Source organism: Nymphalis io, chromosome 12 (genome assembly GCF_905147045.1).
Source record: "Nymphalis io chromosome 12, ilAglIoxx1.1, whole genome shotgun sequence".
Taxonomy (NCBI): Eukaryota; Metazoa; Arthropoda; class Insecta; order Lepidoptera; family Nymphalidae; genus Nymphalis; species Nymphalis io.
This window is the reverse complement of record NC_065899.1, coordinates 1060593-1086060: the sequence shown is the minus strand read 5'-3', so window position 1 is coordinate 1086060 and position 25468 is coordinate 1060593. Positions and strand designations below refer to the sequence as shown.

General features: G+C 32.8%; 4 protein-coding genes across 6 annotated transcripts; 3 read left to right on the top strand and 1 right to left on the bottom strand.

Moving 5' to 3' along the window:
- Positions 1 to 245: 245 nt before the first annotated feature.
- On the top strand, positions 246 to 17646 carry LOC126772207 (vasorin-like). Of its 3 annotated transcripts, none has more exons than XM_050492465.1 (3): positions 246 to 1509; positions 6161 to 6459; positions 17575 to 17646. In XM_050492465.1, the coding sequence occupies exons 1-3, from the start codon at positions 703 to 705 to the stop codon at positions 17606 to 17608; spliced, it is 1140 nt and encodes a 379-aa protein (XP_050348422.1). In that variant the 5' UTR covers positions 246 to 702; the 3' UTR covers positions 17609 to 17646. The 3 variants fall into 3 exon arrangements, with proteins under 3 accessions (XP_050348422.1, XP_050348420.1, XP_050348421.1); XM_050492463.1 differs by lacking the exon at positions 17575 to 17646 and adding an exon at positions 8206 to 8443 and having other exon boundaries at positions 251 to 1509; XM_050492464.1 differs by lacking the exons at positions 6161 to 6459; positions 17575 to 17646 and adding an exon at positions 2291 to 2512 and having other exon boundaries at positions 253 to 1808.
- On the top strand, positions 9169 to 10878 carry LOC126772205 (leucine-rich repeat neuronal protein 3-like). Its single transcript, XM_050492462.1, has 2 exons — positions 9169 to 10382; positions 10506 to 10878. The coding sequence occupies exons 1-2, from the start codon at positions 9271 to 9273 to the stop codon at positions 10762 to 10764; spliced, it is 1371 nt and encodes a 456-aa protein (XP_050348419.1). The 5' UTR covers positions 9169 to 9270; the 3' UTR covers positions 10765 to 10878.
- Positions 15965 to 20974, bottom strand: LOC126772195 (vang-like protein 1). Its single transcript, XM_050492449.1, has 5 exons — positions 20895 to 20974; positions 20569 to 20719; positions 18652 to 19623; positions 18109 to 18406; positions 15965 to 17734 (listed from the first exon to the last, which is right to left on the bottom strand). Exons 2-5 carry the CDS (start codon positions 20652 to 20654, stop codon positions 17426 to 17428), a joined length of 1665 nt encoding a protein of 554 aa, XP_050348406.1. The 5' UTR covers positions 20655 to 20719; positions 20895 to 20974; the 3' UTR covers positions 15965 to 17425.
- Positions 18372 to 25385, top strand: LOC126772185 (uncharacterized). The gene is made up of 5 exons (XM_050492415.1): positions 18372 to 18531; positions 21243 to 21865; positions 22913 to 23808; positions 24029 to 24164; positions 24608 to 25385. The coding sequence occupies exons 2-5, from the start codon at positions 21394 to 21396 to the stop codon at positions 24889 to 24891; spliced, it is 1788 nt and encodes a 595-aa protein (XP_050348372.1). The 5' UTR covers positions 18372 to 18531; positions 21243 to 21393; the 3' UTR covers positions 24892 to 25385.
- Positions 25386 to 25468: the final 83 nt, after the last annotated feature.

Below are 25468 nucleotides of genomic sequence, written 5' to 3'. Positions count from 1 at the left end.
TATTTTATTTATAAAAATCAAACCTTAACTTAATATTAATATTATTTTTTTTAAAGTATTAAGACAATTTATTCCTACTAAGTGATGCCACATGTAGTTTTTTTCATATGCCAGACTGTAAAATATTATACGTTGACGATGTATCATTTGAACCCATTTGTGGTTCGCTATATAAAAAATCACAGACGAAGCACAACATGACAAGTTATTTATATACTCTGTGCGACATCTGTCATTAACAGATGGATGACATGAACGTTATATAAGACGTCAATTAATCTCGTAAGCCGGGTCAAAATTTTTATTGTACCATTTGTTTTTTCAATGATTACTGTTTAATTATAAAACGAAATCTTTTGAGGATGAGAAATGTAGTGTATAAGAGTTAAACGTGGGAAAGTCAACGATAATTGCATTATTTGCATTTTATGCCGTCAGAAGCGAATTTATTTTATTCTGGAATCTATGGGATAATTTTGAGGATTGATGATTATTGATTGACTGTATAGTGACTTGATTTCGACCAAGATAGGTCTACAAATTACAATCTTAGTCTTCATTATACATAATATACAAACGATAACGTCACCCATGACTTGAACAAATTTGCTCAATTAGCATATTATAACAAATTATTTCTTAAATTGATCTTGATCTGAATAAATTAATATTTAAAGTTTGATTTTGATAGTTTTTATAAAAATGCGCGCCTACATATTGTTTTCAGCCTTGATGGTATATTTTCAAACTGAAAGTGTAATGATTTGTGATGTATGTGACTGCGAACATAAGAATGAACCGCCAACAGTTGGTGTAGTAGTAAACTGCTCCTTCCATGAAAGAGTGCTAGAAGTGGATCCTATTTTACCGGATGCATCAATAACATTGGATTTGTCCAGAAGCAACTTAACAAATATTCAACAAACAAGAACTTTCCAATCGAAAACACTTGTGGAACTATTATTAAATAGAAACTTCTTAAAAGAAATAAATTTAGAATTATTTCAGCTCCCGGAACTGAAAATATTAGATTTAAGTGAAAATGAAATTCAACAATTGAATCCTAATTCATTTAAAGGTTTTACAAAGTTGGAATATTTAAATCTCGCCAATAACAAGTTTACTGCTATGAGTCAACTGAATTTCAACTCTTTGGTTAATTTAAGAGAGATAATTTTGGATAATAATAATCTCGGAGATGATATAGAAACAAGATCACTATTTGACGCACAAGGCTATGGCTTACCATTGAATATTCAGAGTGTATCCATCAGTGGCGTCAACTTAAATAATTTAAATTTGGAATATTTCAAACCAGTTGACAAAACACTAAGGAAGTTAATTATATCTAACAACAATCTTAATATCATTGTAAGTCTACCTCAGAGTTTGGAATATTTGGATTATTCCAATAATCCCATTAAAAAAATAAGACTAGGTGATATTCCTTTGTTAGAGTCTTTGGTTTATTTAAAAGAGCTAAAGCTTAACAATCTAGATATAGAAGAGGTACCCAAAAATGTTTTTTCAACATTAATGCTCACCAATTTGGAACTGAAATATAACAAAAATTTGAAAGAATTCAGTAATTTATCATTTGGCAGACAGCTATTGAGCGACACATATGATTTCTATTTAGAAAAGCTAACACTTAAAGGTTCAAATCTCTCCACACTGGATGAAGCTTTATCAGTTTTATTTGTAAAAGTGAAAAGATTGGACCTACAGCAGAATCCATGGGTATGTGATTGTCATCTTGCCTGGTTACGGAAATTACCAATTGCCCCTGACCTAATTGAAGATCTAAGGTGAGGAATTTGTTCATTTAACTTTTTTGTATATAATAAAAAAATATGCAAATATCCAAACATTTTATTTTGTTTTATATCATTATATAAATAATTAGAAAGTTGTCTTTCAAATATTAAATTTGGATATTTTATTTATAATGTTTTATATTCCTACAATATTTTAATTCAATTATAAAATGTTTGCTTATATATTTCCTTTTGAGTATTTGGCAAAAAATAAATAAAACTGTGTTTTTCTGAATAATCACAATTTATTTACAATATGAATGTATATATATAGTCTTTTATGTGATACCAGTTGATAACGCTACAAAGACTTAAGAAAAGCATTTGCGTTTAATTATTTTCTTATTATATATTAACTTTAACAGCCTGTGAATGTCCCACTGCTGGGCTAAAGGCCTCCTCTTTTTGAGGAGAAGGTTTTGGATTATATACATTTATATAAATATATAATATGTTCTTGATATTTTTTTCAGGTGCTCGTCACCACAACATCTAAATGGTAAAAGAATTTTTGACTTGAATGAAGAAGATTTCGCCTGTCTCACATCATCGTGGGAGGAATCCCAATTCGAAATAACGATTGGTCACTGGTTGTACTTGTTAATTGCATTTGTGACAATTATGTACCTTTCTTTACATAATACAGCGCCTAAGGACAGTTTACGTCAGAAATAAAAGTTGTTTGTTACAGTTAATGTGCTTTATTTATTTAGGATTACAAACATGACATACATTAATAATTACACATTAATACTCTTTCTGGACCATGACGGTCTCACAGAAGGAGGCTATGGCCCTCTACGCCGATTCCCTGCGTAACATCAGGACCAGAATCTCTCTCTCCACACGGGTCACGCCTCCAACGTACTCCTTCCTCGGAGTAAACGCTCACTAAGAAACGTAGACATAGAAACAAATAGACCAAGGGGCTGTGAAACCGCGATTGATACAGAGATAGTTTGTTAATGTGTGCGTATAATGTTGCTATAGTAACTGCATTCCCTGTTTTGGAAGATAAATAATTTTCAGGATTTTATTAAAATAAAATTAGTTTATTAAATTTTACTTTTTAAAATTCATTATACTTTTTTTTAATTAAAATATTTTTTTTGTTTTCCAACTACACCGAAAAACCGTTGCTTTGTTTCCTTTATCAATAGTACTTCAGCATCTTAATATGGTACTGAATTAGCATTCTCCTCAGATGTTGAAATCTAAAACACTTAATTAAATTATCAATAAAGAATGGTTGCCACATATATTTCTATGTTAACCTCTTGACTCGGAATCTAATAATATTATAAATTCATGAAGAATGTTAAATAATCTTGTCGTTAGAAAATTATAAATAGGAGAAAGAATAAATTAAAATAACACATTTACATATACCGAAGCACTTTAGGTTATTATTGGACTCCGTATTTATTTGTTTACATTGTCGACGAGTCGACTTTTTTATCGAAAATAGGGACATTTTTTTTAGCTGACGCTGGCAGCACTTACATGATAAATAATATTAGGTTATGAATGATAAAAACTGGAAAATCCTATTATCTTCAGAATTTTAATGCAATATAAGGTTCCGTCATGCTATGGCATTAATAAACATCACTGCATCATCATGCGATAATTGGATTAATTTCTACTTCGAGAAATTAAAAAATATACATTGGCGGAACTGCATACTACATGCTATGACTTGAAAAAACTTGTTCATGCACAAACGCTATCTTTTCTCAATAACGTCACTTAATTCAATAAAAAAATTAAGATACAAGTTCTTAGAGTAAAATCATGTACCTACAAAAGCTAATGAGTTTTTAATAGTGTAGCCAACAAAGATTTTTCCCTAAACCTAGGGGTAAACAATTGCACCAAGTATTTGTTATTATTAAAAATGGCGTGTGAGGCATTGTTTAATTATATATTAACAGATGAATAATCATCACAAAGCGGACATAACTGATATTGACAATTTTAATTGTTCTAGAATATGTGTAACTACTTTAATAAAATTGTAAAATTATTCAAACGACACTCCATTGACAGTTAGTAGTTTTTACCAGACTAAAGAGGCTCTGCTGCAGAGCAGAATAGCATGTAACCAACCATCTCATCAAGTGCGAACTGAAAGTTGTATTTTAAAGATGTATGTTATTGTTGAAAGTTATTTGCGACAGGTTACTAGAACTCTACATACGATTATCAATGTTACTTTCAATAAACCTAAAAAAGCTTTACATATAAAAAACATTTTCAAAATAACAATACTTTTACAAGATGTCAGTTAAGCGGTTTAAGTATAAGAGACATTTGACATCTTACATTCACATCGATCTTAGGGGATAATTAACAAGAGTTGGCAACATTGTTCTATACTTTAATTTCGTAAATAATCATCAACTCTAAACGATATTCAGTATTCACAAATGAGAAAACATTTATCTTCGATGTTTCAAACCTCCTATTTGTTGAGAGAGCTCATCGAATTTGTAATGTAAATAAAGAAATGTGAATACATTGTTAAATAGATAGGTACCGCTTTATCTTATACGAGTGATCTTAATGCCACAGAAACTAAAGAATGTTAATTATCTAACGGATTAAAGTAATGTATTATATACTATTTTTTACTCGTGGCTTTGTCGCTTGTGGGGATGGTAAGTGGTAGGTATAAAAAACAGCCATTGTGTTACTTGCTTCACAGTAAATTTCATCAAAATCGGTTCAGTGGTTTAGCCATGAAAGCGTAAGACAGAATTACTTTCGAATTTTAATAGGTACTAGTATTTAAAGATTGCCAACAATATATAGCATGTTCGGCTACATACATTTTAATGCACCCAGCAATGAACAGGAAAGAATTAACGATTATAATATTAATATATTTTTTACTGACACCCAAAAGAATCTTGTACATAATTTGTTTGCAGTATTATCTAAATCTAGGGTTTTTATTGAAATTACATGTTTCTGATTGACGATTGTATGTTTCTATTACCAATAGTAATTTGCTATCGTGACTTTGCTGGTACAAATAGTGGCACGCCTGCTTTTCATTCTGTTTGACACACTTGCGGTATCAGTCTTATCTTATAAGAATGTTTGATTTGAATGCGTACATTGTATTACAGTCCGATCCGGTTATTTTTTCCTTGTCTAATTTTCTCACTGTAATAGTCCAATGGGGCTTCCCACACGCCCAGGTATTGACAATACCAACTGGTACGTATTTTCCAAAAACAAAATAACCGATTTTTAGACTCCGCCATGGAAAAAACTAGCTAATTATCCTATAATGATAGTGATAAAAAAATTTAAAACAACATAACCAAATATAATATATACATTTTACGACTTAAACTGACTTGGTCGTAATAGTTGATTAGATTTAGTTCATATGCCAAAGATCAATGTTAGCTCATCGTCATAAAATCTATATTTATAATATCGATCAGGTCTAGAACGTCTTTAGAGTTAATCTAGTTCTACACGGCATTAAACAATATTCACACAGTGGTAGTGACAGTTTTATAAAAATGCGCACCTACATATTATTTTTAGTATCGATTGTTTGTATTCAAACTGAAAGTGCAAAGATTTGTGATATATGTGTCTGTCGGCAAATAAGTGAACTGACTTTTGGTGTAGTAGTAAACTGTTCCTTCCATGAAGGACTGCTCGAAGTTGATCACGTTTTACCGGACGCAACTATAACATTGGACTTGTCCAGAAGCAACTTAACAAATATTCAACCTGCAAGAATATTACAATCGACCACACTTGCAGAACTACTGTTAAATAAAAATTTCTTAAAAGAAATAAATCTATATTCAAGCTGGCTACCACAACTCAGAAGATTAGATTTAAGTGAGAATGAACTTGAAATTTTGAATCCTAATTTGTTTAAAGGTTTTACGAAGTTGGAATATTTAAATCTCGCCAATAACAAGTTTACTGCTATGAGTCAACTGAATTTTAACTCTTTGGTTAATTTAAGGGAGATAATTTTGGATAATAATAATCTCGGAGATGATATAGAAACAAGATCACTATTTGACGCACAAGGCTATGGCTTACCATTGAACATTCAGAGTGTATCTATCAGCGGCGTCAACTTAAATAATTTAAATTTGGAATATTTCAAACCAGTTGACAAAACACTAAGGAAGTTAATTATATCTAACAACAATCTTACTATATTTGTTAAGCTACCTCTGCGTTTGGAATATTTGGATTATTCCAATAATCCTATTAGAAATATATCATCAACTGATTTCTATTTGTTAGAGCCTTTGGTATATTTGAGAGAACTAAAGCTTAACAATCTAGACATTGAAGAGGTACCCAAAAATGTTTTTTCAACATTAATGCTCACCAATTTGGAACTGAAATATAACAAAAATTTGAAAGAATTCAGCAATTTAACATTTGGCAGACAGCTATTGAGCGACACATATGACTTCTATTTAGAAAATCTAACACTGAAAGGCTCAAATCTCTCCACACTTGACAAGGGATTGTCTGTTTTATTTGTCAAGGTTAAGAGATTGGACTTACAGCAGAATCCATGGGTATGTGACTGCCGACTGGCCTGGCTACGCAAACTACCAATAGTTCCTGATTTAATTGATGATTTAAGGTGAGACGCATCTTAATTAATGAATGCGTATCTATCTTAAACATGACTAGCCGGTTGGCGTGGTTGGTAGATATTTGCCTTTCACGCAGAAGATTGTGGGTTCGATTCCCACCCAGGACAGACATTTGTGTGCATGAACATGTCTGTTTGTCCTGAGTCTGGGTGTAATTATCTATATAAATATGTATTTACAAAAGAAAAGTAGTATTAGTAGTATATCAGTTGTCTGGTTTCCATAGTACAAGCTCTGTTTAGTTTGGAATCAAATGGCCGTGTGGGAATAATGTCCCAGGATATTATTATTCCTCTCTTACTAAATCATAAGTGCATAAGTTTTTACGCGAACAACACTCATTATCCGATGGGACGATCCATCTTTGCGTGTATTTCAGTGAAGGTAATGCAAACGTAATATTGTTATTATAAATCTTTAGTCTCGGTTTATTCAACTATATACTATTTACGTATTTATTGTCACTAACTTGACTGAAAAAGAGCTTTTTTTTTTATTTATAGAATAGGAAGGCGGACGAGCATATGGGCCACCTGATGGTAAGTGGTCACCAATGCTCTTAGACATTGGCATTGTAAGAAATGTCAACCATCGCTTACATATCCAATGCGCCACCAACCTTGGGAACTAAGATTTTATGTCCCTTGTGCCTGTAATTACACTGGCTCACTCACCCTTCAAACCGGAACACAACAATATCAAGTATTGCTGTTTTGCGGTAGAATATCTGATGAGTGGGTGGTACCTACCCAGACGAGCTTGCACAAAGCCCTACCACCAGTAGGTGGTAGTAGCTTACACTTACGTAGCCTTGTGGCAGAGCGCGGATCTTATGTAAGTAAGTTATTGCTATAAGATCAACAAATAACTATTTTTTTAAGATTTAATACAATTCCTAACAAAAGTAAACACTGCCAACTTCTTGAATCTGAGAACTTCAGCATTAAAACGATGGAATACCTTCACGGTAAGAGAGAAGTAGGTGTCTTGGGTTTTCTCCCGAAAAAATGTCTACCGAAACTTTCCACAAAGCCCAACACTCCCACAAGAACCCATATAGAAGGTATTAACTGAAATTACCGTGCGCGTTATTAATTGGGATTTATAAATTTGATTAAGGAATAATTTATGAATAGCTTCTTTTGATAGCGGGTGCCTAGCTCTTTTTCTCTTATTCCGTTTTACTCTGTATTATTGTTATAATTGGTCTTTAGCCTTTGTATATACACCAATATACTATAAACTTATTAATCGACTCTGAGTTAACTGACATAGACCTTGGTGACACGCAGCCTTGAGGCGGACTGACAATCTTATGAAATATATAAAGATGAGATCATAGACATTTTTAGTACTTTTTAAAGTTTTGACATATTTAACTCTCCAAATAAGCATAAAACCTGTGTTAGGAGTGGGGAGGACAATAGCCCAAGAGATCAGTACCGAAGCGATTTTTACATCACTAGCCAGCCCGTAAACCATTGCGTTATAAAGCCGTTGTAGAGGTTTAAATAACCTCTACACTCTATAACTAAAAGCTAGATGTAATTCACAATATATTAAAAAACCAAGACGTCCAAGACGCCGAGTTCGCCCCGAACATCGGAATACCCACTAAAAAACCAGCGGTACCCTTTCCGTCTTAACGAGGAGCGCCACGAGATCGCTTTCGCATGCTACCGTGAAATATTTAAAAAAAAACCTTAGGTAACCCACCTATTCACTTTTTTCAGATGCAGATCACCACCCTATCTCTATAATAAAAGAATTTTTGACTTAAATGAAAAAGACTTTGTTTGTCTGAAGTCATGGTGGAACGAATCACATGTCGGAGTAACGATTGGTCTCGTGTTTTATACGTTACTTGTTTTCATAACATTCACGTGGATTTATATATTTATATATCGTCCAGCACCTAAAGTGAATAGGCAGGAATATTCACAACTGTAATAAAATTGAATCGATCGAGTACATGTTTGTGTAAATTAATCTATTGTTGTCAGAATAATTATACTGCGTTGACATTAAAATCATTACATTTATTTACTAGCTGTGCCCGCGGTTTCACCCACGTATAACTTATGGAAATCATTAAGAGCAGACTTATAATATTTAAGTATACACAACATTTTTAGTTTTATTTTCTTGGGATATTCGTATTTATTGGTTTTCGCTGCAACCAGACCTAAATAGGGCAACATACAATAGGCCATGATTCTTTAAAGTGACATAAATCTTTTATTTGTAAGCCGATTGAAATAAAACAACACTAAATTTTAAGTGTCCTTTTTTGTACCACTGACAACGTATATGTATGTATATAAAAAAGTATCGGTTGAGTAGTTCAGACGTGAAAGAGTTACAAATAAACAAACACACTTTCGCATTTATAATATTGATTAGGATTATAAAGTATTATAATTATTAATAAATTATATCCAAAACATCAAAAACTTACAAAATATTTGTTTTATTTCGAATGTAATGCAGGATTAAATCACAAAACGTTTTTATTAGTAACAAAGTATTGAATTTTAAAATGTATGCCATTTTTTCCATTCGATTAATTAAATTATTTTTTCTGCAAACATATCATCAAATAAAGCTAATATAAATAAAATCCATTTAATCGCTTCAACAGTAGATTTTTACCTACTTTTAAAATGTAAACAGAGTGAAATGACCAACAATCAAACAGGTATCACTGATAACGACTATCTGACATTACCACTGATAACAATCGCACCACACATCTACCATAATGTACTTAGCACCAGACGAATCATCACATAAACAAAATGCGAACGTTTTATATACTTTTCGCTCTTATTACATATAGCTTTAAAGTTCAAAGTACAACACTCTGTGACAGTGATTTTTGCGTGTGTCGACACAATAATAAAAGTGATCGGGACCTTGCTGGTGAAGTCGTCGATTGCTCTTACGATCCCTCTGTGCTAAACAGGGTCTTCGGACTACCGGAAACGGTGTTTTCATTGGATTTGTCCAGAAATAATTTGACTACCGTAGGAACATCGAACTTACTAAAATCCAACACGTTAATCGAATTGTATCTCAATTGTAATAAAATATATAGGATAGCAGAAAATGCATTACAATTACCAAAACTGAAAAGGTTGGACTTGAGTGGCAACCAGTTAGAAGTCTTACACGAAGACACGTTTAAATATATAAAAAAATTAGAATATATCAATTTGGCCAATAATAGATTAACTTCGTTCGAAAAAATTTCTTTCCATCACTTAGGTAACTTGAGGGAAATAATTCTGAACAATAACGACCTTGGAGCCAGCCTCGAAGACAATAATTTGTTCGACCGTAGCGGATATGGGCTGACGCATAAAATACAGTCACTATCGATAAGTGGAATAAATCTCAACGTCGTCCATGAAAATTTCTTTGTTGACGCGTTCGATTTAAAAAAATTAGTGATATCAAACAATAATTTAGTGGAGGTATTCGAGATACCGTTCACGTTGGAGTATTTAGATTTATCCGATAATCCGATCACACAAATAACTGGCGAGGATTTTGATGATTTATTAGCTTTGAAAGATTTAAAACTAAACAATCTTTCGATAAAAGAAATTCCAGATTTTGCATTTGCATCGTTACACGCTCTTAATAATTTGGAACTCGAGAGAAATAGAAACCTAACAGAATTCAGCGTCATGGCTTTTGGGCAAGAAATACTAGACGACGCTGACGATTTTGCTTTAGAAAAACTATCATTGAAAGGGTCGAGATTAAAAACTTTGGATCAAAAGTTGGAGGTACCATTCGGAGAATTGATCCGACTGGACTTGCAGGGAAACTTTTGGAATTGTGATTGTAATCTTGTGTGGATAAAGAAATTACAAATACATAAGGAAGATTACGAGCATCTAAGGTAGATCTCGATTTTATCATTATGTTCACAGATAATTTAATTTACAAAATAATTTAATATGAAATAATTATACATGAAAATAAAAACATTTAATACAAATTAAAAAAAAATCCATTATTTCAGATGCTTTACTCCGAAACCGTTGTACAACAGCCGAATTTTCGACTTAAAAGAAAGATATTTTTCGTGCCCAGCAAATAGTCGCAACGTGGGCACTATCATAGCTGTCATCTCGTTCTGCGTGCTATTAACAAGCATTGCCCTGTGGATATTCCTGTTTCTGCCAAGATATCAATCTAGGTGTAATTTCGTTAATAATATAGCCCTCCCCACGGCAGGTTACACAGTGTTACCAGTACACACGCCTATACAAGATCGATAATAATTATAAGTTTTAGTATATTATATATTTTGGACTAAAAATACTTTTAAAATAAAATAAAATTGTAGTGAATCATGTGCACAGCTTGTTTTACAATATAATGGACTTCTCATCTTGTTTTACAAGTTTTATTCTTTTGCCAGTTTTTTTTTAAATTTTTTTATTAAATTCATTTATAAAAAGTAGGAGAACTGGCAAACGGGAGAGCTGCTAATAAATTGTAAACTACGAAGTTATATGCCCTTGTGCCTGTAATTACAAACCAACAAAAAATAAATAGTGTTTGTCGGTAGAAGTGATTGGTACCTACCAAGACGGGCTTGCAAATCCTTGAAATAATATTATTAAATTAAATTAATATTCTATAATAGTAGAAAACTTTAATCAATTTTTAATTGCCAATTAAAAATTTTAATATTTAATTACATTACAAAACATTGATTATTTTCTTATGTTGAAATTCAAAAGGGCGTTATAGTAAATTTCAGCTAGGAATTAAAAAACAAATTCGTTATTAAAATTCACTTTATATATTTGTAAAATACAAAAGTGTACAAACCGTTTTAAAACTGTTACATATAAAAGTTGTGCTTTTTTATTTCCTAAAAAACAATATTTCTTATATGTTATAGTTGTCCATACATTACAATCCTCACAGGAGTTATCATAAACCAGGTCGGTACCACACATTAAACCAAAATTTTCTATTATTCCCTAAGGACCATTTTGACTATATCTTATATATTCAAAAATATAAAAATGAACAACAGAGTAATGGTCACATAACAGTGATAATGTTTTTGTGTCAGAATCGTTTTATTAAAACGTGACATATGGTTGTTCCCAAACTCGAAACTTAAATATTTGCTTTCAAAACTGTTTCACTCCACTCACTCTTTCACTGTTGTATCATGATCGATATAATGATGATGCATACTATGCGTGTCTAGTGCGAGTACCTTTACTTATTCGATAGCGTTGATTCTGATTGTAGTCATTAGATGGCGCTCTTTTGATTCCATACACTGCACACAATTGATATAAAGGAGAATTGAACTTTACGTCCCCTTTCATTTACACTTCCGATTAAATCCGATTTATTCTTCATAAAAAAATATTTCCCAGCCAGACACAGTTTATGAATACTCCCCGAACTCTCACTCAAAAGGCCCGAACAATGTATTTTACACATTGAGTCGATATAGTAAGATATTTTTTTTTTTAATTTCAAACTGCTTTCTATTGCACATGAGCATCGTTAACCATAATGACATATTACATGTATCTTTTACTAAACTAATTATGATAATACTCGAAATCTATTTACTTATATTAAGCAGGCACAAGCGTTTTACAAAGGCTGCGATTTGAGCAACATGACACTTCATCAGTCTATACACTTATCATTTTGTGTTTTGTAATAGAGTTGAATGAATCAGACATTTCTTTTTTTTAAATAATTTATGTCAAATCAATACAGATAAATATGGAATGCATTATTTGAACCTTTGATGATAAAAACAGTTCCAAATTCGATCGTAAATTGTTCTGATCAAATAAGATTTTATGTGAAAAAAAAATTGGACTGACTACGTTATATAATTCCATTTAACAGAATAACTTTCCAAAGTAAATTGACACTTGATTTGATAATTAACATAAAGTTTGCCTTTCGTTTTGGTGATTCGAAGTTTTACAAAGCTGCTCTCAGAGATGCACTTCGAACTAAATTATGATAGCAAAATTCTAGGCATCCTATAGGCTCACTTCTATCTCCGACAAAGTACCGTATAGATAGCCAAACATTTACATGTTTATTAGCAATATTGGAAAAGTGCACCAATACTCTTGTATATTTCTTAGATATATTTTTTTTCATTAACAAAGTATATCGCTATTATTTCGCCAGAATAGCTGTTTTAAATGGCCGAAATAAAGGATTAACGCGATCAGATTAAGATTTTCTGAGACATTTACACCGCATCGCATCGTTTAACCGTCATATATATCCACCAATCCGCACTGGAGCAGCGTTGTGAAATAATCACCAAAATCACCTCGAGAAAAACACTGTCCTTTATAGGAAAGTGTTTATACACTGGAAGATTTAGAAGAAAAGCAATACGATTAAGTATTTTAAACAAAAAATATGAATATCGACGATTGATTGAAAAAGGATTTATGACCTTATTGGCCTTATACATTGGGCATATTTTGTCAAATCAGGCGTCAAGTTACTGGCATTCTTTAATCGACGAAGTTAAGTTTATCAATTACTTTACATATCGTTCCAACACCTCCACTCCACCTTCACGACAACCAATTATTACAATATTGTAAGTTTTCAATAGGATATGTTACAATTAGCTTAAATGTGAAGCAATCTTTGGTCAATTTAGCAAAGAGTACATCGAATACAATAGCTTTGATTTATATTTTTTATGGTGAGTTGGCAAATCCTTGGCAATTAACAATTATGGTACAATTGTTTTCATCGAAAACTCGATACAAAAGTTTTCTAGTTTAGTGTAAGCTATTTTTTAAGCCGTTATTGTTCTTCGTTCATAAACTACGTAGTTAAGTTTTAATCGCTATCGTTACATTGATAGTAACTAATACACTTGATGATACTCTATATATCCTTATGATACATGTATACACATAGACAAACTAGAGGATTACTCTTTATGTTACCTAACACTAAAACCACTCTCAAGGGAAGGCTCTCGGATTAAATGTTAATAGTATTAAAATGTTATTTAATTGATGTAAATTAACAAATGATATTCATAACAGTTTTACGGTAAAAATTACATTTATAATCGGTTACTTTAAATTTAATATAATCTCTGTAAAATGATTTAAATACGCTTGGAAGAAACTTTTCATAATTTATTTATTGATGCTAGATTATATTTCTTTTTTTCTATTACATTTCATGTAATTATGTATTCATGTTATCATTTGTCAAGCGATCTATTTGACAAAGTGCATTCGACAATATCTCTTTCGTCTGAAATATTCAATACAATCAAATCTGTATACAATCATACATACATTTTTTATAGAACAGGTGGACGGGTTTATCACCGCTGAAATAATCATTGGCACTGTAAGAAACTTTAACGATTCCCTACATCGCTGATGCCCCACTAACCTTGGAATGTAATGTCACTTGTGCCTGTAGTTACACTGTCTCACTCACCCTTCAAAACATTCTGGCCTTTCTACAAACGAAATCGACAATCCCCATGCAACTTTGTCTAACATCTAAAATTCTGTCAACCTAACAGTAGAATACATAGAAATCCTAGAAATTCAATTTGTGTCGAAACATGAAGTTGAATGTTAATTGAATAAAGCAAACGAAAAAGAATATCGTTCATTAAATCTTCGTCTCGTCATTTAGACCATTACCATTTTCTTCCAACCCTTGATGTCATGTAGTTAAATTTTAGCTTTGTTATGTCAACATGGCACAGATTATGTCACCCATATATAGAAGGAACGAAGGAGGTTCATTAGTGCGATCAACGGCTATGTAGTTTATGAACGTTAAATCTATTCCAACGACTGGTACTTGGTCACATATCATTTGATATCGTAAACCAATGTGAAATTAATCATATGAAAAATTGATATAATTATCAACAGTATATTCGTTTGCGATAGCCGTAAAATTGTATATAATTCTTGACTTCGGATAAACATTTTTTTTAAGAACTATTCATATTACGTGATCAAAGACCACAGATAACATCAAACACAGAATGTAATCCTTAAAAAGTATACAAAATACATGTGTACCTTTATTTAGGATATTTTCAACATTGCCTCGTGAATAAATATTTAATTTAAACTATGATATGGTCTTATAACTAATATATATGTCTTTACAATGATATATATATTATATAATTTATCTAGCTGCCAGTGCTTAAATACATAGCACACAGAGTAAAACTCACTCACACTTTTTAAGAGTTTATAGTACAGTCAGAACAAAAATAACCATTATTTAAAATTATGAGAACAATGAAAAAATATAATGTTCAATAATACTCATTCCATTCGCGATCCAAATAAGAATCGTCAATGTTCTCAGGGATCTCACCTTGGCCCCCTGCTTTTCAATTTATATATTAATGACGTCAATGGCATAATTAAAAACTCATGTATTCTGTTATACGCAGACGATATGAAAATTTGTTGAGAGATTGCGACTCCGTTAGATTGCTCACTTTTGCAAGAGGATCTAGACAGATTGTGTCTATATTGTAAACACAATTCTCTATATTTAAATATAAATAAATGTAGCGTCGTTCCTTTTTCACGGAAACGCGATCTTACTATATATGATTATCGTCTAGACGGTGTTGAGATTAATAGAGTGACCGAGGTGAGAGACCTGGGTATACATCTGGACAATAAGTTGACCTTCGGTTTGCATATAAGTAAGACAGTGGCTAAAGCTTGTCGAATGCTTGGTTTTGTGTTTAGAACGTCGAAAGATTTCAAGAAAACTAGTACCCTAACTCTTCTATATAATTCCTTTGTACGACCTATCCTCGAATACGCTTCCACTGTTTGGAATCCGCATTACAAAACATACATACACCGATTGGAAAGAGTCCAAAATAAATTTATAAGATTTGTGCGTTTTAAGGAATTTATACATAATAATGAATGCTTAAATACGTTATCACTCGCGGACATAAGAGCGATCAGAGATCAAATATTCTTATTTAAATTAATTAATAATTTAGTTGATTCCCCGTTTCTCTTAGGTTGTATTAGTTTCCGATGCTCTCGAATCACCACACGTAAGTGCTTACTTTTTAATCCGTCACTCACCCGAAGCAAGTATGCGCAAAATATATTTGTATACAGAGCCTGCACCGATTACAATAAACGATTTAGCGAAATTGATTTTTTTACAACAGAGAATGTTAATAAAATAAGAAAATTATTGAAAGAATACTTGTTTAATAAATAATTAATAAAATTAATATTTTTTTGTAAATTAATAATGTATATGAATATTGAATCAATTACTTGCCATAAATTGATGATTTATGATGTTACTTTAATTGTTGAAATCAAATTTAAATATTTTTAATGACATTGTTTATATTCATTAATATTATTGTAATTTAACTTCTTGATTTTTTTTTTTTAACTTTGTAATTAGTCGATTTGATTGTACTCGTAGATTGCATTGTATTTTTGTCTCTTTCTGTTGTCTTTTTTACACGCATACTCTAACATTTGTAATATTTTTAAGTGGAAACTTTATTGGTTTATGATTTAGTAATAATTCCTTAATTCTATGTAATAACACACTGTATGTTTCCCAAATATAAATAAAATAAAAATAAAAAATAAAATGTTCAATTATCATCCTGAATGATTGATATCTTACATCAAAACTGATATCCTTGTCTCGTTCAATCGAAGAACGAATGAATGAATGGAATAAAAATATGTAATAGGAAAATGGCGGCAAATTTAGTTAAGCTTGCATTTATTGTTATGGTTGTTTTTGTTCTGATTTTTAATGGAAAAATTCACATATATAATTTACGCATAACATGGTTCTGCATGTGCATTATACATATTAAATAATAATACTCAATCTAGCCGGACATAACGCTTGACATTTTTTTAAATTATATAACAATAATAATATTTGTGACGTTATTATGTAATTCAATTTTATAAACTTAAAATAGTTTTTCATCAGACTAATGACTGTATGATAGCATTAAAAAAAAAGTTAAGGTACATTTTTTTCCGGCTAAACCAAAATTAAAACGAAATCTATTAGCTACTTACATTACGTTTTTATTAAAATTTGTGCATTACATTTCTTTACTTAACTAGCTCTTACAATAATTCCCTTAAAACGATAAATATGACACAAATGTACATAGTTGTAAACATTAAAAATTTACTAAATGCATTTTAAGTCTCATGTAAAACAAAATGGCGTCGAGATTATAAAGTTGAGATTCAGTTAATTTCGTTATTGCACACTGAGATTATATTTGCGGACTTTAAAGATCACTGGATTCGAGTATTTTATATATTCAGTCTGTGGTTATAAATTCGGGATTCGAATTTTAAAAATTTTGTGTGTTATAACTTTTTTTTCGACTACTTTTTATTGATTATTATTAATGACAACTAAATTTACTCATATACGTGTAACAAAATATTTGTAGAAATGTGTTGCCATTTCGAAATTATAAATATCCAAATAAAAAAAAGATTGAAATTCTTTAGCAGAATTTATGTTTAGAGTATGTTATGTTTACTACATTTTCCCTTATATTTAGCCTACACATGTTTTATAAAGGTGATAGTCTTGTGATAGTCATAGAAAAAATCTTAAGTTTTTAGCAATAAAGCGCATTCTTTCGATATGAACACATGATCTATTTATATAGATAATAATAATGTAAAGTTTTTTTTTCGACGACTCACTAGCAAAAATGTCTAAAATTTAAGTCTTTACTCTGGAAGGCTTACAGAACACATCAGCGCTGTTATAAAGCGTACATTGTAATTTCAAGCCAAAGACCTTTGATAACAATGGAAACTAAATAAAATCTAAATGTCATACAAGTCTATGTCCATCCTGAACGGAGTACTCCTCTTGTCAAACCGAAGTCTCTGAGTTAAGCCGGAGAATGAATCTATTGCTCTTCGGATCTACAACCTCCTCGGCCAAACTGAACTTGGGCAGCTGTTTTATAGAACATATGAGGGATACATCACCTTGTCTCAGTTGGAATTCGATGTTGTCAGCCAGGGGTCTCGCGAGGAGCTCGTCCGATATTAGTGACCAGCGCTGGATCGGCCTAGCTTCCTGTTCCGCGGACAACACGGGACCTTCCACGAGGAATGGTTCCAGGAACGCCCGGGGCGAGGCGTCCTGAGATAGACATCGAGCTAGATGGGCCAGAACCTGGAAACAATTTATAAGCAAGGTTTATAGAGTAGCAGTACTACCGACACTGTATTTCAAGATGTGAATGTATGTGAGAATTCGATTTACAGTGGTAAACTAAACTCAATATGTTCAAGTCGGCTTATAAAAAGTAGTTTGAATGTACTTGATTTAAATGAATGTAAAACTAATAGCGATTCGGGACGCGATTCTACTAAAATTATCCTCTTCCTTTTGAGGAGAAGGTTTGGAGCTTATTCCTTATTATTTATTATTATTATTTCTCAATAAATTATAAATTCAACATATATAACGAAAACTAATAGTGTTATAAGCTAGTGATGTTCGCTATATATTTGAAACGAATGAGCCGTAGATAGCGAGTCACTGACGGAGTCTGCGGAGTGGCGCGGCTGCTGGCGGGTGGCGCGCAGGTACTTCTGCAGCGCGCGCGCCAGCGACGGGAACACGGCCTGCGCCGCCTCGCGCGGGCCCAGCGCGCCGCCGTTGGCGGCGGACAGGCGCACGCGGCGCACGTGCGCGAAGGCGTCGTCGGCGGCCGAGTGCAGGCGCGCGCGGCGCTTGCGCACGCGGCGCTCGCGCTCGGCCTCCTCGTAGTAGCGCTCGTTGTGCGCCGAGCCCGAGTCGCGCCGCCGCCCCGCGCTGCCGGCGCACGAGCCGCCCGCCGACCTGCACAGGGACGCTCGGTCGGTGAGCCTGCGCGTACGCGGCGGAAACGAGTATCGCCTGCGCCGCCGATGTCTATGCGACCTCCTTCCCTCCTTCGTCCTTACCGACGACTCGAGTGCTATAAGGTTCGCTATTACTCGTATCGTAATGTTTTCGTTTTATATGATGTAGCCATTGAACACTTTTTAATGTACATTATATTAATAGGAGTAAAATATTAATATTATATTCTTTCCGACGCTTACCTAGTTTGACCCGACGGCGTGTTAGTGTTCGAATCAACTTCGTAGAACTTTATGCTAGCTTGTGCTTTCCTCTGCGACTTCGAAATAGGTATCTTCTCTAAGTACGGATTGTATATCGGAAACTCCGTGTAGTATTTCTGCAGGACCCACACGGCCGCCCTCTGTATACTCAGTTGGCCGATAGCATATGATCTACTCTCTCCATCTGGACTTCGCACAACTTTAATATAATAGACGGGTTCCAGATGTCGCATCTCCATCAACACGACCGCGGCGTAATGTATAAAAATCAATGTATCTCCAAAACTAGATACGTAGGAAACTAGAGAAGTGTAGTCCATCGCCTCTTCACCGACGGACAAAGCTTTCGTCGCTTCATTTATTTGTACAAAGTAAAAAAGCCAATAGGAAAATGTACAAACAGCTAAAATTACAAGCATCATCGCTCTGAACACGAATATTCTTGGCAATATGGCATTTCTCGGGCGTAAAAATATAGCCCATATGCTAATAGCTAATAAAACTAGTTTGAACGCTAATGATAATAATATCCCTTTACACTCAGCCGTGCAGGAAAGCAGTTGAATTATTTGACTGGGCTGAATAGCTTTATTCTCTGACAGCCCTGGGAAGAAACCCAACTTAGGCAAAACTACCATAGCTAGTGGGCTCACAAAGGAAACGAACGACAATCCTAAAGCGATTGTGGTCCCAAAATATCTCGAACAAACAAAACCTAGCCCACTATCTGAATCCATTGGCCAATTACTAACATCTTCCATGGACTGTGAACCTTCTGAAGTGTTCCCCGTTACAGCTGTGGTATTTTCCCCCCAATTCTCATCTTGGGGCAGGATCTGAACCTCAATGACTTCTTGACCATCTCTCCCAATTTCTGGATTAATATTCACACTGGTTTGGAAAGGTGCCATCGTGTTATCCATGCAGTCTTTTTTGTGGGACTTGGAACTTCTGAAATAATTTATTTTCTATATTAGTAAGTAAACACATATACATGCAAAACTTTTATTAAGTTTTTGATAACCAAATAATATTTTTATGATAATTACTGGAAAACAATAATACTAAAAATACTACATTGCTCTTGGCAGTAGAATATCTGATGAGTGGGTGGTATCTACCCAGACGGGCTTGCAAAAAGGCCTACCATCAAGTGAAAGTTACTAACTAAAAGTCAAACTTTAATTCAGCATTGTTATCAGCTTTTAATAGTAATGTAAATTTAAAAAAGTATATATGTATGTAATCAATAGAATTTATTTAAATTAATTTACTTAATGCTAATATATCTTTGATAAATTAAATTATAGGTATAAATAACTATACCTGCACAGTATCTAACTCTTTATAATACAATTACCATTGGTAATATTAAATTGAAATTAAATTCTATAGTTGTAATTTGAAATTGATATTATAATGACTGAAGAGTAACTTCATTCAAATGTATAGCAACAGTGTCAGTTATATAATATAAAATGTTAACAAAATTGGTTGATTGTGGAGTAAACATAATTCACAAGTAAATATGTAAGTAATATAACAAAAATTAATCAATCATTTGCTGTTTATAATCTGAATTATATTAAAGAATGACAATACAAAATTTCTTGTATAAGCATACTATAGTGAAAATAGATGAATTATTTTCTTAAAATATAAATGTATTAATAAGATAAACAAGTATCTTTAAAAAACAATTTATTCATCTTGGGGCATCGAGCAATATCCAAATATTTTTCTATAATTTTGTTTAACTTGTGAAAGCAACAAAATATCACTTAGTTGATTACCCTTTTAACTTTTCTTTATGTACAAACTTTTATAACTCAGGGGAAAGTATACATTTAGCTTCTAATATTAAGGGATAATTATAACATCGTTAAATAAACATACCGTGTGCTGCGATGCGTGTGTGGCCTATGTCTCGAACTGCGCCTAGATCGGCTGCTTATCTCCGACCTCACAGACTCAGTCTCCATTGTAAAACTATTTCACAGTTACGACCGACCCCGCACATTATCCATGAGCAGTTTTCTCTATAAACCTGCAATAATCCACCGTGTAATCAAATCACGAAATCAGAGCAATTAAAATGCTTCTACTTCACGGAAGTATGCACATATAACAAGTTCGCTTTTAACAGAATCTTTACTTTTTCGACTTCATAGACTAGTATAGTTATTGAATTTCTAAGTTCACTGCTCGCCGAAGCAAATTACCTTTGCATTATTGATATTTAAGGGGATTTTCTAATTAGAGCGTCGTTTACAGGTGTCGTCTAGACAATTTCATATTGAATATTATACGACTAAAATCATTGACAGATAATATGCTAAAATGATGTTGTCTCTGTTTACCTTGCACATAGTAAGATCGTCTATCACCAACGATTCACTACTTCACACGGTCGTATATTATCCGTTCTGAAATATTTGTACTCAATTTTATATAAAATAAATCTTTAAATTATTATAGTAACCCAATAGAATTTTTTTTAATTAAATATTATTATCAAATAAAAAGCAGTAATAAATGATATTATTAATTATACAAAAATAATATTGCAGAGGGAAATAGATGTGAGGCGGTGAATTCGAAAATTATTTAGAGCACTAGATTACAAGAAGTGATAATGATAAGATAACACGTCCATATCTAGTACATAACTCATTGATCAGCTCGTTTTAGTCATGAAGTTATTGTTTATTTCCTAAGAATATGGAGGATCCACAGAATGGAAACACCCAAAGGGAAAGTGGTGAAAATAGAGTGGAAGATCTGTATTTAGACAGAGTAGTAGCTTCACAACCAGAAATAGGACCAACCCCTCCAGATGGGGGATATGGTTGGCTGATTGTCTTCTCAGCGATAGTGTATCATATAACTGTACCTACAATATTAATTTTATATGGATTGATAATTTTAAAATCGATACGAGAGGAAGATCATGAAGAAGGTGAAAAAATGAAAATATGGGACGTTGATGTAGCTCTTATGCCAGTTATTATGGTAGTGATTAGGCTACTTCTAGAATCATGGTGCAGAGCTGTTGTGAAAATTTTCAATATGCCAAGATTTACAGCATTAGCTGGCTTGTGTCTGACGGTAGCTGGCGTACTGTTGTCAAGTTACTCTACAAGCGCATACCGTAATAACCACATTGTAAACATATTTTCGGGAATATTTGCTGGTAAGTAACAATTGTTACAGTATTGCCTGATTTCGGCGCGAGTATTATGAGGCATTGTTCTGTCTCATTGTTTATGAAGGTCACGCATGCTTTATGTGTCAAGTATAACAATGTGATATTTTGTATGCGATTAAGCAGATATGTTAAAGTATTGTATTTAATGACGGTCACATTATAATAAGTATTGACTAATCGTTAGTACCTTCGCGACGGTATCGATTTGAGCCGTCGGCAAAGTATTTGCACAAACGATTCCATTGAAGTACTCATTATTTTTATATTTATGTTAAATTGTTTTTATGTTTTAAAGATTGTCTAAACAAACACGTCTAAACAATCCACGTAGGATGTAGGAATAATATATTATATACTTATGTTTCATTGCAACGATTTATCGATTTAAATAAATCAACTTTAAATCAATATATAAAATTCCGAAAAAGTAATGTATGTATTGAGTATAATGGCTACATAACTTTTTTCTTGAAATTTCACATAGGTCCTTGTGTATTTAATTTAACACACTTATGTATTTAGACTCGCTAAGAATGAGTACGTTAATTTTAATTGGTGCAGTTTGATTTTAAGATTTTATTAATATTATTCCCGTTTATTGTAATAAATACTTATATTCGAGAATAATGTTTCCTACAAAAGGCCATGAGAAGGTAGTCATTTTTTGTTCAAACTAATTTCGCGTGCTTTCTCCCTCCGCGCGCTCTCATTATTTTAATGTCTAAACATTGAACAAATTAAAAAAAAAAAAATCAACGGGGTGAATGTAATTATTTTTTTAAAATATTTAGACACATTAAGTCTCGTAATAAAACTACTGTATATATATTTCTGATTTATTTCATTTTCGATCATTTGGAGATGTCGCATCAAACTAAATTCAGATTAACTGAAATTAAATGAACTAGCTAAAAAAAACACGTGATAAATAGTTAGTTATTTCTCGCTACCTTACACAAAATACCAGTTTTTTCCTCTACTCTACAGTAGTACTATTTTCTTTTATATAATTTGTTGTAAAATTTGTTATAGGTGCAGGATGCGCTTTAACTGGTCAGCAAACAGATGTCATCATCACTCACTATTTCAGAGACAAACTTACTATTGCGCAAAGACTCGTACGCATGGCACCTTCGCTTGGAAATGTATTAACGTGCCTCCTGGTCGGTTATCTCTGCACTATCTACACAAGTGATATAGTAGTTATGATCTACGGAGCTATACTTATGCAAAACTGTCTTTTCCTAGCCGCTTATACCCGTCCAATATATATCGAAAGAGTCATTCGAACAACTTATAACATGCTCCGAGCTGTTGAAGATGATGACGAAATTATATTTTCAAATCAGAATCCTAATCAAAGACCGACAGAAATACGGAATGCAAATAGAACTCCAACTACGGTAGCCGAAAATGTTGTTTCGACTCAAGACGAAGAAACCGACGTTGTCGTCTTCAAATCGAGACGTGGTGCAAAAGAAATACTCGACCCAGAAGTGCGAGATAGAGAAAATAACACACAAGCGCGATTTTCGTCGGATTTCAGTGCAATGTACGAGGGTCCTTCGTCTAACCGGTTTTCGTCCGATTTTGGAGCTCTTGACGTATCAAGTTATAGTCGGATAAGCGGTTACCAGGAATTGGAGAACATCGACAGAGATGGGCAAAATCCTCAGCCTCTCTACAGGGAAACTACAGTTAATGCTCCTTCAAATAGTCTGGTCTTCACGTCAGATATAACTCCAGGAACAGCAAGAAGAACAGCTTCCTTGAAAAAGAACTTTATAACGGTCATAAATATGTTACTTGACCTGAACTTCTACTTGTACACATTGTTACATTTGTGCACTACTTTTTCCATACTTATATTAGGTTTAGTGTTTCCTGCGATGTTGTGGGAATTAAATCCATCGATGAACATTTGGTCGGTGAGTAAAATTATTAATTCATATGTGTGTGTGTAATAAGTGTCCATATTGAATCGAAATCACTTAACATTATTTGTGTTTATTTTACTTATGTGGCTGTTTTTAAAGACCAATTTTAAAGACTACATTATTATTATTAAATAAAACTTCGACAGTTCTCCAATTTCTTTCTCGTTCAAAACGTTCTCGCTTGTTATAATCAATTTGTTTGGTTTGTTAGGTTGCAACGGCGACAGCGGTAGCTCACGGGGCCGCCCTGATGTTTATAATGCTGTGCATTGCATTACCGAAAAACATAAATGAAAAGGCGCGATTGTGCGCTACTTTCTGCGTTTGTGGCGCTATCGGCTTTTATGGTAAGATTTTTTTATAAATGGCTTCCAAAAACAGACAACTTATACAACACTTTAGGATAATAATTGATCGCCTTATATAAGCAAAGACGATCGACGTTAAAAAAATACCCGGGTGGTATCTTGCACAAGTGCACTCTCTATTCTCTCGTATTCTGATGGGACAGTGAGTCCGCTTGGAATTAACTCAGGCGCAGGTTTTACGTGCTTTTCAAAACACAGGAGTCCACTTCCAAAACACTGCAAACTTCTTGACTCCAGGTTGCTACAGAGAATTTTTTGACTGTAAAACTAAATAACTTTTTATTAGCCCTATCGGGATTTGAACCAAAGACCTTAAAGTTTGCAGCCTTTTAAGCTAACAAAGATACCAACAAAGCAGTCTGTCAAAAAATATTATTTTTATTTAAATATATTGATTGATGAATTATGCTTCTATTTAACAGGCATAACTCTTTCAATAAACAAAAGCTTCCTGACTGTTTGGTGCATGTTCGCAAGTTTTTCAACAGCAGCATCAAGCGTCCTCCAACAACCGCTTTACAACGCGCTCAACGAATTTGACACGACTGCCACTATGACTACAGCTAACGCCATCGTCGCCATCGTTATAATGGTGTGGTCACTTGTATATAATTACGAATATAAAACTTGTTTCTTTATTGCCAGCCTGTTACAGACTGGTACGGCGTGTGTTTTCTTTGCAGCGTCGTTCAGAAGACGGAGATAGTACGCCAATTTAAATAATGAACTGAATTATTTATGTTACATATACATAATCGATATTGAATGGTTGTTTAAAAAAAATCTATATAATGACAACCTTCTTCTACTTAAATTTCAACAAAAATATGTTTTCTATGAAATTCAGTCATTGGTCCGATAATTAAAAAGATCAATTACTATAAAAATCTAAGGTTACCTACCTTAATTTCCCCATTGGAATCCGCTGTCAAAGTGAAATTTTTAATTTAATACTTGGCGCCATTTTTTTAACTTTTAATTCAATTTCAATAAATTTCTTTTCTATATAAATAATATAACACGCGCCAAAAGTATAGTTTTCGTATATTGTCATATTTAGTCATAAATGGCGTAGTACAAATGAAACAAAATCACGATTTTTTTTATTTATTGTATAAGAGATCATTGCTTACATTAAGTATACGAATGAAATACGTTATAATACATATTAGAATATAAGTAAAATTTTAGTAAATAATTACGGTTTTCGATAACATAAAAAATAATAATGATAAAACCTAAATTATAGCTATATTTACAAAATTTTTATAAAGTGTAAAATA